This window comes from Pyrus communis, chromosome 8 (assembly GCF_963583255.1).
Source record: "Pyrus communis chromosome 8, drPyrComm1.1, whole genome shotgun sequence".
Classification (NCBI taxonomy): domain Eukaryota; kingdom Viridiplantae; phylum Streptophyta; class Magnoliopsida; order Rosales; family Rosaceae; genus Pyrus; species Pyrus communis.
The window spans coordinates 13,483,915-13,495,321 of NC_084810.1; the positions used below are offsets into that span (position 1 = coordinate 13,483,915).

The following is an 11,407-nucleotide window of genomic DNA, read 5'->3' on the forward strand; positions in this document are numbered from 1 at the left end:
CTAATTTAATAAACATTTCAAATGGCAAGTATATCCCCACATGTTTTACAAAATTACAATTTTTGCCCATATATTATCGTGTTCGACAATTATTATATCACATTAAATACTATATCTTTTATAGTTATTTAACATATTCAACTCAATTTATATAAAAATTTACCAAACACTCAGATACTGCTTTTTTAATTAAAAGAACTTTTACAAAAAAAAAAAATTTACTAAACACTTAACAACTTTATTATACAACTGTTTATTCCGCACAGCAGAATCAATTTTTTTTTTAAAAAGCACAATAATACCAAATTAGCCCATAGTTGATTATCCCTGGATCTTGTGGTTGAGGGTTACTCAAGTTGGTTTGAGAGGCTTTACTTCTTCACAAGCTTGCCATATCCAGCGATCTACTAACATGGCGGCACATAGAATGGCCACATTGACCTTAATTTCAGTTCGAGGAGCCTCAAAATTTAATCTCAACTGTATGTCTTCATGGTATTTTTTTTATAAAATTCCTATCGTTGCACTCAAAAGACCTACAACAGTAAAAATTGACAACAAATTCTCTCCAATCGAGCCCTTCAGTTTTTTACGCGACGGTGATTCAATTGAAGACAAAGCCCTCTATTGTTGTCAAAGTTGTTTAATAATTTTTTAATAAATGTGATGCAATATATAGTAAATGTTATTGTGTGTACCAAGTATTTGATTGGTTGTACAGAAATTTTCCATTTTCTAATTTTAGTAAAATACTTGGGAAATGCTAATGACATTTTTTCTAAAGTGTGACTCTCCATGTATTATTCGCCACCTTATATTTTTGGCACAATATGAGTTGACAAAGAGTTCATAGAAAGTCATATTTTGAAAGAGTCTTTCTTGGCCATTGAAATAAAGTTTGCTCCCAAGCAGGGTCCCTCATTTAATTATGAGTAATGTGATGGGAACTAAATTTGTAGACTAAATTTTATAAACTAAATGACATGAAAATTGATGATTAGATTATTACTTAAACGTTGATAAACGTGCTCATTTTCTATTGATAACACATCATTTAATCTACAAATTTATTCTTCCTAACATTAGTCTTTAATTACTAACCCAGTGTCCCTTGTACATGTCTGCGTGAACCACACTGTGTCATCAGCTAGTATAAAGCAAGTAAAGTTCCAAAAGACAAAAGAGACTACTGGACAGCAGTATTTCATCTCTTTAGATACCAGTGCATATCTCAGACAGAGGGAGACAGAGAGTGACAGAGATGGGGGTGCCCTCGTTTTTCAAATGGCTGGTGAACAAGTATCCCAAAGTGGTGGTCAAAGCTATCGAAGGTCAGAGAGAGGAGTCTCCAAACCCAAACCCTACTAACTTGGAGTTCGATAACTTTTATCTTGACATGAATGGGATCATCCATCCTTGCTTCCACCCAGAAGCAGATGACGATGATGATGGTGGAGTACGACCTTATTCATTCCTCTCTTTCTCTCAGTCTCTCCCTCTCTCTATATATACATGTATTCTTCACTAGCAATAAGATAAACATTCTATAATAACAATTTTTGATATTTTCTTTATCTTTATGTTACGAATTTTTTTTTTTTATCCATATTTGGTTACATAATATAATTTCTACATTCTGTGTTCAGCTTCTGCCACCAGCAAATTTTGAAGAGGTGTTCATCAATATTTTTGAATATATTGATATACTTTTCAATATTGTTAGGCCACGGAAGCTACTATACTTGGCCATAGGTGAGGAAGTTTGAATTTTGTTTTTGATCTCGTAGTGTTTAATAAACCCATGAGACTTTTATACGCTGTTTGCTTTCCCTAATCAACCGCAATGCAGTTGAGATATGTGTTCTTATATATGTGTTGCACTTAATGATATAAACTAGAAATATTGCACGTGATGGTATAAATTTTAATTTTTGTTGTAGATGGAGTTGCTCCAAGGGCTAAAATGAATCAACAGCGAATGAGGCGCTTTAAGTCAGCGAAGGATGCTGAGATCGCTGTGGGTACTTTTACTATGAGATGCTTCTGAATCACAGTTTATTTTGCTTTACGTAACCTTGTTTGTACAAGTTTATAAATGTCCCAAATGTTGGTTTCAAATGTGTAGGAAGTTGAAGAAGAGAAGCTGAGAAGACAGTTTGAATTGGAAAGCAAACAAGTCCTACCAAAGCAGCAGTCTGAAGTATCAGATTCTAATATAATAACCCCCGGAACTGAATTTATGCATAAATTGTCAAAGGCTCTTCGAAACTATATCAGTTTACGTTTGAGCAATGATCTAGGCTGGAGGGACATCGAGGTCTGGTCCATCATAACATTTATATATCAAATTACTAATACATGAACAACCATTATTTACACGAACAATCATTAGTGTGTAATTCATGACGTCTGTATGTATTGTTTTCCTGTTTCTTCTTTGTTTTAATTTCATGGTTACTGCATTAGGTAATTCTGTCTGATGCCAATGCTCCTGGGGAAGGTGAGCACAAAATAATGTCATTCATACGCTCACAGCGCAATCTTCCTTCATATGATCCAAACACGCGCCATTGCTTATATGGACTGGTATGATGAATAGTATGCTTCACACAACTGTTTCTTGTTTTTGTATTGTTTTAGAATTTTGTTGGAAATTTGGAAGAAAAAGAATTATACGGTTGCACTTATTATTTTTGTTTAAATACTTATTTCCTAACCTACTTCTCATTTTTTTGAATTTTTACATTCTGATCCTTCATTGGCATCGTGGCATGCAGGATGCTGATCTTGTCATGTTGGCTTTGGCCACGCATGAGCTTCACTTTTCCATACTGAGAGAGGTTTAATTACAAAGCCTTAAAATTTCTCAAATTCAAAAATTAGTCACCCTGTTGATTTCATGTTTGACTAGGGCTTTCAAAGCATCGATGAAGCAATGTGACAATATATGGAGCTTCTGACTTTATCTAATGAACTTGAATTTTTTCTTTTCATATTCTGGATATAGGATGTTCTACATAATGAACAGCGTCATAAAAACCGTGAATCTATTCGAGAGAAGGGTCCATCTTCAGGAAAGTCGGATAACAAAAAAAGATCCATGCTAAAAAAGCCCTTTCAGGTATCCGAAGTGGTGCTGTTATCCTTCCCTGAAACTTGACTGCTGTTTTGGTTCACCTTTTCTGTTCTTCTAATTGCAGTTTCTTCATGTTTGGATTTTGAGGGAATACTTGGAGCTTGATTTGAAAATTGACGACCCACCCGAGAACTTTAAGTTTGATCTTGAGCGTATAATTGATGACTTTATCTTCATGTGCTTTTTTGCGGGAAATGATTTTCTGCCCCACATGCCAACTTTGGAAATTCATGAGGTTCTTTGTAAACTTCATTGTTTTATGGCCCTTGTTTTATAGATGCCAATACAAAAATAAGTATGTAAACCGGAACTAATTTTACACGCCAATAATTGTGTCCAGGGTGCAATTGACTTGCTGATGACTGTCTATAGGAAAGAATTAAAAAATCTCGGTGGTTACATGGTTGATATGCTCCGGGTATAACATTGAGTAGCCTCATAACACTTTCATCTTCTTCACAACAAAAATAAATATCAATGTCGACAAGATCATCTTCATGCCACTTCTTATATGCACAAATCCAGGTCAATGACAAGAAATCAGGGTACATCAAGCTATCCAGAGTTGAGAAATTCATCCTTCTTGTTGGTTCTTATGAAGACAAAATTTTCAAGAAAAGATCAGAACTACGTGACCGTAAACTGAGACGTCTGTGTTATTATAATGATTCTGTGAGTGCTTGGCAGACACATTTGTGTGTAGTGTTTATCTAATAAATGTTCTGCTTATGAATTACATGCTGCATTAATTGCATATGCTTTGCCAGCTAGAGGAAGAAGTTGATACTGGAAGTTCAATTACTGGTTCGAGCAATACTCAGGCATTCTTCAGTGGAGAAGAACTGGAAGTTTGGTCAGATGGAACGTCTGACATTATGCATTCTCAAGTACGTTTGTTCCCTTAAGGTTTCCTATGATGTAATTTTCGGGGTATAGTGTTTTATATGCGTACACTGTATGCTTCATTATACACATGTGGTAAAGTATTTTGGTTCTATATTTTTTGGCATGCTTAAAAGTTGGTGGTCTCGTTTATACATGCATATATGTGGTGTTTGTTCAGGTTGTAGAAAATACAAAGGAGTTGAAGAAAAAAATGAAAGATAACATCAGAAGGAAATCTGATCTGTTCAAGAATGGTGATTTGGGGAGTGACAAGGTATGACTTTCCAATATTCTTTCTCATAATTTCTTGTGAACCATTTACATCAAACCGTACTTTAAAATTTGAGTTTTACATGCTTGATCAACATTCCTTCAGGTCCGATTCGCTGTGGGAGGCTATAAGGAAAGATATTACAAATACAAATTTTCTGCAGAAGGTCCAGCGGATATTGAAAGAAAAAGGAAGGAAGTAGTATGTCTAATTGCCATGGTTCTTTTTTCCCCTTTCAACAAACTGCTGCCTTCATTCCATGGAGTTTTTGTAAAAGCTACAAAAACTTTTGATGTGATTTAGCAATATTATACCGGGTTTACTTCCATTGAAGTTTATTTTGTTTCTGTGTATTTCAGAGACCTTTGTTTTTTTCAAAGCTTCCTCTAACACGAAAATTCCAATTGCTGATATAATTATAGGTTAAATGCTACACTGAGGGACTGCTCTGGGTTTTATTGTACTATTTTTCGGAGCCCCCATCATGGACATGGTAAGACATTTACGTAATATGAACCTCACATAGCTACTAGATACTGATATGAAAACTAATGATGCTAAATTATTTCTCCGGAACATCCTTTCAGGTTTTATCCTTTCTATTACGGGCCATTTGCTTCAGACCTCAAGGGCCTTGGTCAGGTGAAAGCGAAGTTTAAAAAAGGTTTCCCTTTTAAGCCTATTGATACTCTCATGGCTGTGTTACCTCCAAGAAGGTAATTCTGCTATTTTCCTTATTGTTCCCTTGCTTTGCAAGTTTGGTCTTCCTAAGTTCTATAAGGGATAAGACGAATGTTCTCCTTTTTGTAGTGCTCATGCACTTCCTAAAGATTATCAGAAACTAATGACTGAAGAGAGTTCCAGCATTATTGACTTTTATCCTACTGGTAAGTCCTGTTCTGTAATCTCAATAATGTTATATCGAGGGGATTTCCTAGAAGTAACTACAAGCTTCTGTTTCATTTGTAGATTTTGAAATCGACATGGATGGGAAACGCTTCACATGGCAGGTTTGGTTGCCTTCTTAAGCTTCTGTTTTATTTTTATTTTTTTATAATTTACGCACACCATTATTCAAATTACTGTTATTTATTCGCTAATTGGCATTGATCATCATCCAAGGGTATTTGCAAGCTTCCATTTATTGAAGAGGAACGCCTTCTGTCTGAGACTAAAAACTTAGACAAAGAACTGCTGGTACAGAAATTCTTTTATTCGTCTACACAAGTATTTGAGAGTTATTGCCTTATTCGAAATGTATTCCAAGCTTATGTTACGTTGTCTAGGGGGACGAAAGAGATCGAAATACAGAAAAATCTGATCAATTATTTGTGCGAAGAACACACAATTTGGTGTCACAAATTATGTCACTATCTAGCAAGGAAAGTTGGTCTATCAAGATTGACACTAGTTCGAGGTAGGACAATTGTTTTGCTGTAGTATTGCTTTGTTATTTTACCCTTTTTTCTTCTGTTTGGACTGAACTATTCCTGGATTGTTTTACCCTTTTTTCATGTTTTATGCCTTTCCAGTTTTGGAGTTGCTGGCACCATACGTCGTCTTGATGCTGCCATGAGTGAAGGAGGAGATTACAAGCTTCAAGAAGACCATGTCGTGTAAGTCAAAAACGCAAATGACTTGTATCTTTCGTTCTGCTCAATACGTTACTGTCATATGTTATCGTCTCTTTAATTTAATCCTGTTGCAGTTGCATGCTATATGAGCTTCCCGATAGTGATGCACATATGCCTCGTTTACTTGATGGTGTAAAGCATCCCAGTAAGGTATTAAATCGAACTGTTTTTCCACCTCTGATCCTATGTATTTTCTGGAACTTTTATTTATACGTTTCCAGATGCATCTTTTAGTTCAAAACTCAGGTGGCATCACTTTTCTTCATCAATATGCTATGTTATATATTATGCAACTTAATTAGCGTGCAACAAGCTTAGATAGTTTCGGTAGTCGTTTGAATGAAATGACAATTTTTCTGATCATATTCTTTTGCAGACAATCACCAAGGATGACCTTACGGAGACAAAATTATGGCATGAATATCAGGGAAGCGCACCTGCCACCACCACCACCACCACTTCCAGGTCAATCGGTTTATTGCTTCCGGTCTTCTCCATTTGCTTCTCTTATTTATGTGTACTGCCTATTCTCTTTTAACTTATTCAATAGAGAACTAAATGCAATGCAGCGCCCGGCTCCAGGAGAGGTTTCGGAGACGAGATAACAACGGAAATGGAGGCTTCCAGAACAATGCTAGATGCACTTCTAGCTCTACGGATTTAATACACAAATTTGCAGGTTCTGGATGGGATTGTGGTAGAGGCAAAGAAGTTGCTAATCCTAATTCTGGAGAACGGTTTTATGCTCCTCGGGGAATACCTGGCGAAAGAGTAATGTCATCTAGCTCATATTCAGCCATGGGTTCCACAGACTACAAAAGAGTCTCTTTTCATGGGAGATCAGTCTCTAATGATAAGTGGAGGGCAGTTGGTTATGTTTCCGGAGATCGAGCACAAGGCTTTAAGGATTTGAAGATATCGGAGCCAAGCCAAGCTTGGAGGCCAAGTGCACGAGGACAACCAGCGAACAATGCTTTTTGGCCATCTAGAAATAGTTTCGGACATAACACAAACCATTCTTGGCAGAGTTCACAATTAAATCATAGTCATGGCCGTGGCAGAGGCCAACAGCAGGGTGGTCGCGGCCAAGGCCAACAGGAATATTGGAAGCGTTACACACCTTTTTCTGCTAACGATTCATCACAAGCCGGTGGGAGATCGTCACAGTTTGTTCCACGTAGTTCTGTCAATCAATGAAGCGCCTGGTCATAGCTCGTTAAACCATAGGCTTTTTATGCATTTCCGCCAAAACAGAGAAAAAGCACTTTTGTGTACAGTTTTCATCACTCTGAACTCCGGTTGCATTTCACAATTTTAGGGTGTAGAACATTTGGCAGTTGATTCTAGCTTTTCCTTAACATTTTCAGTTGTTTTCTGCTGATTACTAAACGTCCATTATGACTCGTATGCAGAAGCAACTAATTGCAAACTCTGCGCATACGCAATAGTTAGGAACCGTAAATCCTCATTATTTGGTTCCTTTCCGCCAAATGCAAGTCCACTATTGTTGCAAGAGAAATGCTAAGGGGACTCTTAAAGCGGAACTCTATATTCACTCTTTGAAACTCATGTTTTTGACACAATGTAGGCACGAAATTGATGTTAAACTATGAGATGACAAAGAGTGTTGGATATGTATCAACAATTAATGATAAATATATATATATATATATATATATATATATAAATTCACATATGCTAATAATTAATTAACCACAACTGAGTATATTCATGAACTATGAAAAATGAAATTAATATCAAACAAGTAAAAACAGTGATCAAGGCTTGCGTATCGCAATATCCTTAAAATAGAATTTCGTCCCTACTTAGTACTTATAGTTCGATGAACATCTGCTTCACTAGGATACAATGACCAAACTAGAATTCCAGCACCGAAAAACTTGGTTTCTGGCGAATATCTTTATGGTTCTCTCAGCAAGAAGGTTTTGGTATTTCAGAATGAGAATTCATTTTTTCTGTGTTCTAAATGACATGTAGATGGATGTATATATAATACCCATATGCTTGTTCGCAACAGGTTTGAATATGATATACATCTTTTGGGAAGCATTTGCTCGGAGGGGTGCATGGCCCTAGGCGTTCTTTCATTGTCTTCCGGATGAGTCTGTTGATATAAAAATTAATTAATTAAATCTCAACTTAAAACATTAAAAAGCAAAATGACTCCATAAGCTACGTTGGAAAGTACGTTACATTCACCATACTTTTTCTTTTTAGCTGTTATTAGATTTCAAGAAAAGTCATCTCTACTATAAACATATAGAAATACACCACAAATTACACTTGGAAAGAGTGTCAGATTGATTGTTTACATATCAAATTCGTTCACATGACGACTTTCATGAGTAGGTGAATCGGAAATTAGAACTGATGGATACGAATAACAGCACTCAATCTAAATGTCCTCCTTGGTGACTCTTGTGAGTCCAGTGGCTTACAGTTCCTGTTAGGACTACCAAACAAATCTAGGACTAGTGCAAATGGAGTTGTATATCATGCTCTAGAACTTCAAAATGTTGGCCATGTCAAAAAAATTTCACCAACGTCTTTCGCCTTTCCTGGCGCAAAACCATGTAGTAGGGCCATGAACCCCTGCTTCCTTCGTCAGCGGTGAATTTTTCCAGAAAATCAAACATGGCTGAGAACAAAAATTCCTTGAGGTTAGTAAGTGTGCCAAAGCTACAAATAAGAGAACCGAAGAAGACAACCTGAAAATAAGGCGAAAGAAGGTTATTGCTCCATCGACTAACCAAAAACTGCATAACAGTATCTTGCAACGTCAGAGTGGTTAAAAAGCCTTCTATCTTACATAAACAACTCATTTTATCTATTCGGGAATTCATACACATCTTCTACTTCTCAAGTTTTAAGACCTTAAGTGTTTAGGACACTAGCTGACCAAAGTTGCACAGTAATGTGGATTATTCCATCCTTTTTGAAGATTTTATCATACTGTGTATCTTTCAAATCTCAAGTGCACGGAGACTCAAATCTCCGTGTAGGTCTGCATGCAACTCCGCACAAATATCATGTCTCTAAATGTTGAATAATAAAGTTCCTAGCAATGCATAATCATTAAATACTCTAAGAATTCTATGGCTCCATTGCTCGTACCACCGACACACAATTACAGTTCATGGCGGATAAAAGGCCCTATATTACAAATAGATACAGAGTCAGGCCTATGTTACAAACATAAAGAGTTAAGCCTGCATTAAAACATAAAGAAAACTGTTGATACAACTTTGTCAACCAACCAAATCAGTGAAATCACATACACAAACAAATCACCAGAGAACAAGAAGTAAAATTTCAACCTTCAAGAAGAAAACCAGTTAATTTTCTTCGATCAAATTCACAATTGAAAAACAGCAGTTTGCTCTTCATTCTGATCAAGTATATATCTGCATAATAATACATGTCAACTTTATTTTATTTATGGGACTCAATTAAAAAAGGATACTCGAGCTCCCAAATTAGAAACAGATTCCTACTCTCATTTAGGAGAAGGACTTACATGGCATGGGTTCATTGTCACTGAGTTCCGGTTCAATAATACAATGCCAGAACTCCACTATGGCAGTGAATCCGTTCTATGTAACTTTCTCTCCTCATTTGGACGTACAAAACACATTCAAGTAACTGACTCTATTAACCAAGTTGTCTCCGAAAGAAGAACCCACAATCCAAATCCACAAATTAATGCTCACTAATACGGATTGGCAAAATGAATATTATCTCTAAGGAGATGATTTTCACATACCCCATTTAGCATCTCACATGCTCCTCTTTGTTATCTGTCAGCGGATTAAATAAATCAAATAGAAACAACGGCCAGTAAGTGTGTATATATCATTCCCGTATCTCTAATACGAAACTAATCAAATGCACAATTCAAGTAACCAATAACTTAATGCGCTTCAAATTCTAATTATTCAACAAATATTATCTCAAATAAGACCAAATCTGATTTGTTAACCAATAACGAAATCTAATTAAACTATACAACCAAATCTGATTTGTTAACCAATAACGAAATGTAACAAAAACTCACAGCAACGAAAAAATTTGAAAAATGAAATACCTTTAATGTGTAGAGCTTCTACACATCTTTGTAGAGCAACTGGTATTTGGGTATTCGCTCCGGTGGAAGGGGGCAATTCACGATCATCTTCCCCTTCATCGCTCCTCTGAAAATCGCCTCGACAACATCGATAAAGTCCTGTTTCTGCTGAAACGCGCCGACCCATTTGGTGTGGTCCGCAGTTCCGGAATCCATCTTCATGTGGTGGGCATTGAAGAAGAAGATGGTAGACGGGATCAGAGCGATGTCGAAATACCTGACGTAGACTTGAATTTCCTCCGAATCGGTATCGACAAGCGCGACCGTGGCGAACTTGGAGACCTCCCGCGCCGTTTTGGCGAGAACGTCGTCGAGGAGAAGGCAAGCGGAATCGGAGGAGCGGCCGAAGCGGAGGACGAGGACTTTGTCGATGGTGGATCGGATGAAGGAATCCACCTCCTGCTTCTTCGTCAATGTCGGCAATACGTAACTCATGACTCTCTCTGTTCTTCTTCCTCACCTGAACTCTGAATTCCTCTACAAGGATGTTGTGAGCGGCAGATCAAACCCAGTGAAGAAATTCCACAACAGAAAATTGAAAGTTGAGGAGGATGACTAAAATTTACGGCTTCTTTAGGTTTTTTTATGGCTGGTTACTTAGGACATCTCCCGATCATAGGATTATAGGCTGAAAAATAATTCGAAATGACTCAAAAAGGGTCTTCAATTGAGGGCTAGGCCAAATGATTTGTGAACCCCATCGGACCAAAAAATGAAATCAGGCCAGCGGGCTAGCCTCATCCAGCCAACCTTTTCCCGGCCCAACAATTCAAATGCAACGGTAACCTCAACTAGCAACGGCTAGCTGACGTCATGCTGAAACCAGGTTACGATGCATTTGATTTTTTTTTTCTTTTTTATAAATTCTAATTTTTTTCCTATAAATACCTAAGCTATTCCTACATCATTTCTCACAAAATTTTCACAATTCCATACTATCTTACCTCATTTTATTTTAATTCTTCACATTCTATTCTCTTACCTCTTCCAATAATCATTCCTTCAAATTTTTCAATAATTTTCAAATGGCTACATCTGCAATGAAAGGAAGGGTTTGGACCTGAAAAGAAGATGAAGCTCTTTGCAGGGCTTATAGATGGGTCTCAGAAGATAGTGTCAATGGGAGTTCTCAAACAAGTGAAGGTATTTGAACTCGTACGTCCAAAAAATACTATGAGTTCTACGAAGGCACCACTCCACCGAATCCTCGAAACCACGAGAGTTGTTCTTCAAGATGGAAAAAACATCTTCAACCAAGTTTGAATAAATGACATCAAGCAATGTTAAACACCCAAATTAGACATGAAACTGGAGCCAATTACTACGACGAAGTAAGT

The 11,407-nt window shown here is 36.9% G+C and overlaps 2 protein-coding genes across 4 annotated transcripts; one reads left to right on the plus strand and one right to left on the minus strand.

Moving 5' to 3' along the window:
• The first annotated feature begins 1,261 nt into the window (after positions 1-1,261).
• Positions 1,262-7,446, plus strand: LOC137742984 (5'-3' exoribonuclease 3-like). The gene is made up of 23 exons (XM_068482909.1): positions 1,262-1,456; positions 1,647-1,752; positions 1,941-2,017; positions 2,126-2,317; positions 2,467-2,586; positions 2,778-2,840; positions 3,008-3,121; positions 3,201-3,371; positions 3,477-3,554; positions 3,662-3,808; positions 3,904-4,023; positions 4,200-4,295; positions 4,398-4,493; positions 4,715-4,785; positions 4,880-5,008; positions 5,103-5,179; positions 5,262-5,302; positions 5,415-5,489; positions 5,579-5,709; positions 5,825-5,908; positions 6,001-6,076; positions 6,303-6,391; positions 6,496-7,446. Exons 1-23 carry the CDS (start codon positions 1,262-1,264, stop codon positions 7,121-7,123), a joined length of 2,976 nt encoding a protein of 991 aa, XP_068339010.1. The 3' UTR covers positions 7,124-7,446.
• A 672-nt stretch (positions 7,447-8,118) lies between these two features.
• On the minus strand, positions 8,119-10,678 carry LOC137742686 (uncharacterized). 3 transcript variants are annotated; one of them, XR_011069425.1, is made up of 3 exons: positions 10,032-10,678; positions 9,465-9,744; positions 8,675-9,351 (listed from the first exon to the last, which is right to left on the minus strand). XR_011069425.1 is itself a non-coding variant. In XM_068482620.1 (2 exons), the coding sequence occupies exon 1, from the start codon at positions 10,503-10,505 to the stop codon at positions 10,050-10,052; it is 456 nt and encodes a 151-aa protein (XP_068338721.1). In that variant the 5' UTR covers positions 10,506-10,678; the 3' UTR covers positions 8,119-8,585; positions 10,032-10,049. The 3 variants fall into 3 exon arrangements, 2 of the variants coding, with proteins under 2 accessions (XP_068338721.1, XP_068338722.1); XM_068482620.1 differs by lacking the exons at positions 8,675-9,351; positions 9,465-9,744 and adding an exon at positions 8,119-8,585; XM_068482621.1 differs by lacking the exons at positions 8,675-9,351; positions 9,465-9,744 and adding an exon at positions 8,119-8,655.
• Positions 10,679-11,407: the final 729 nt, after the last annotated feature.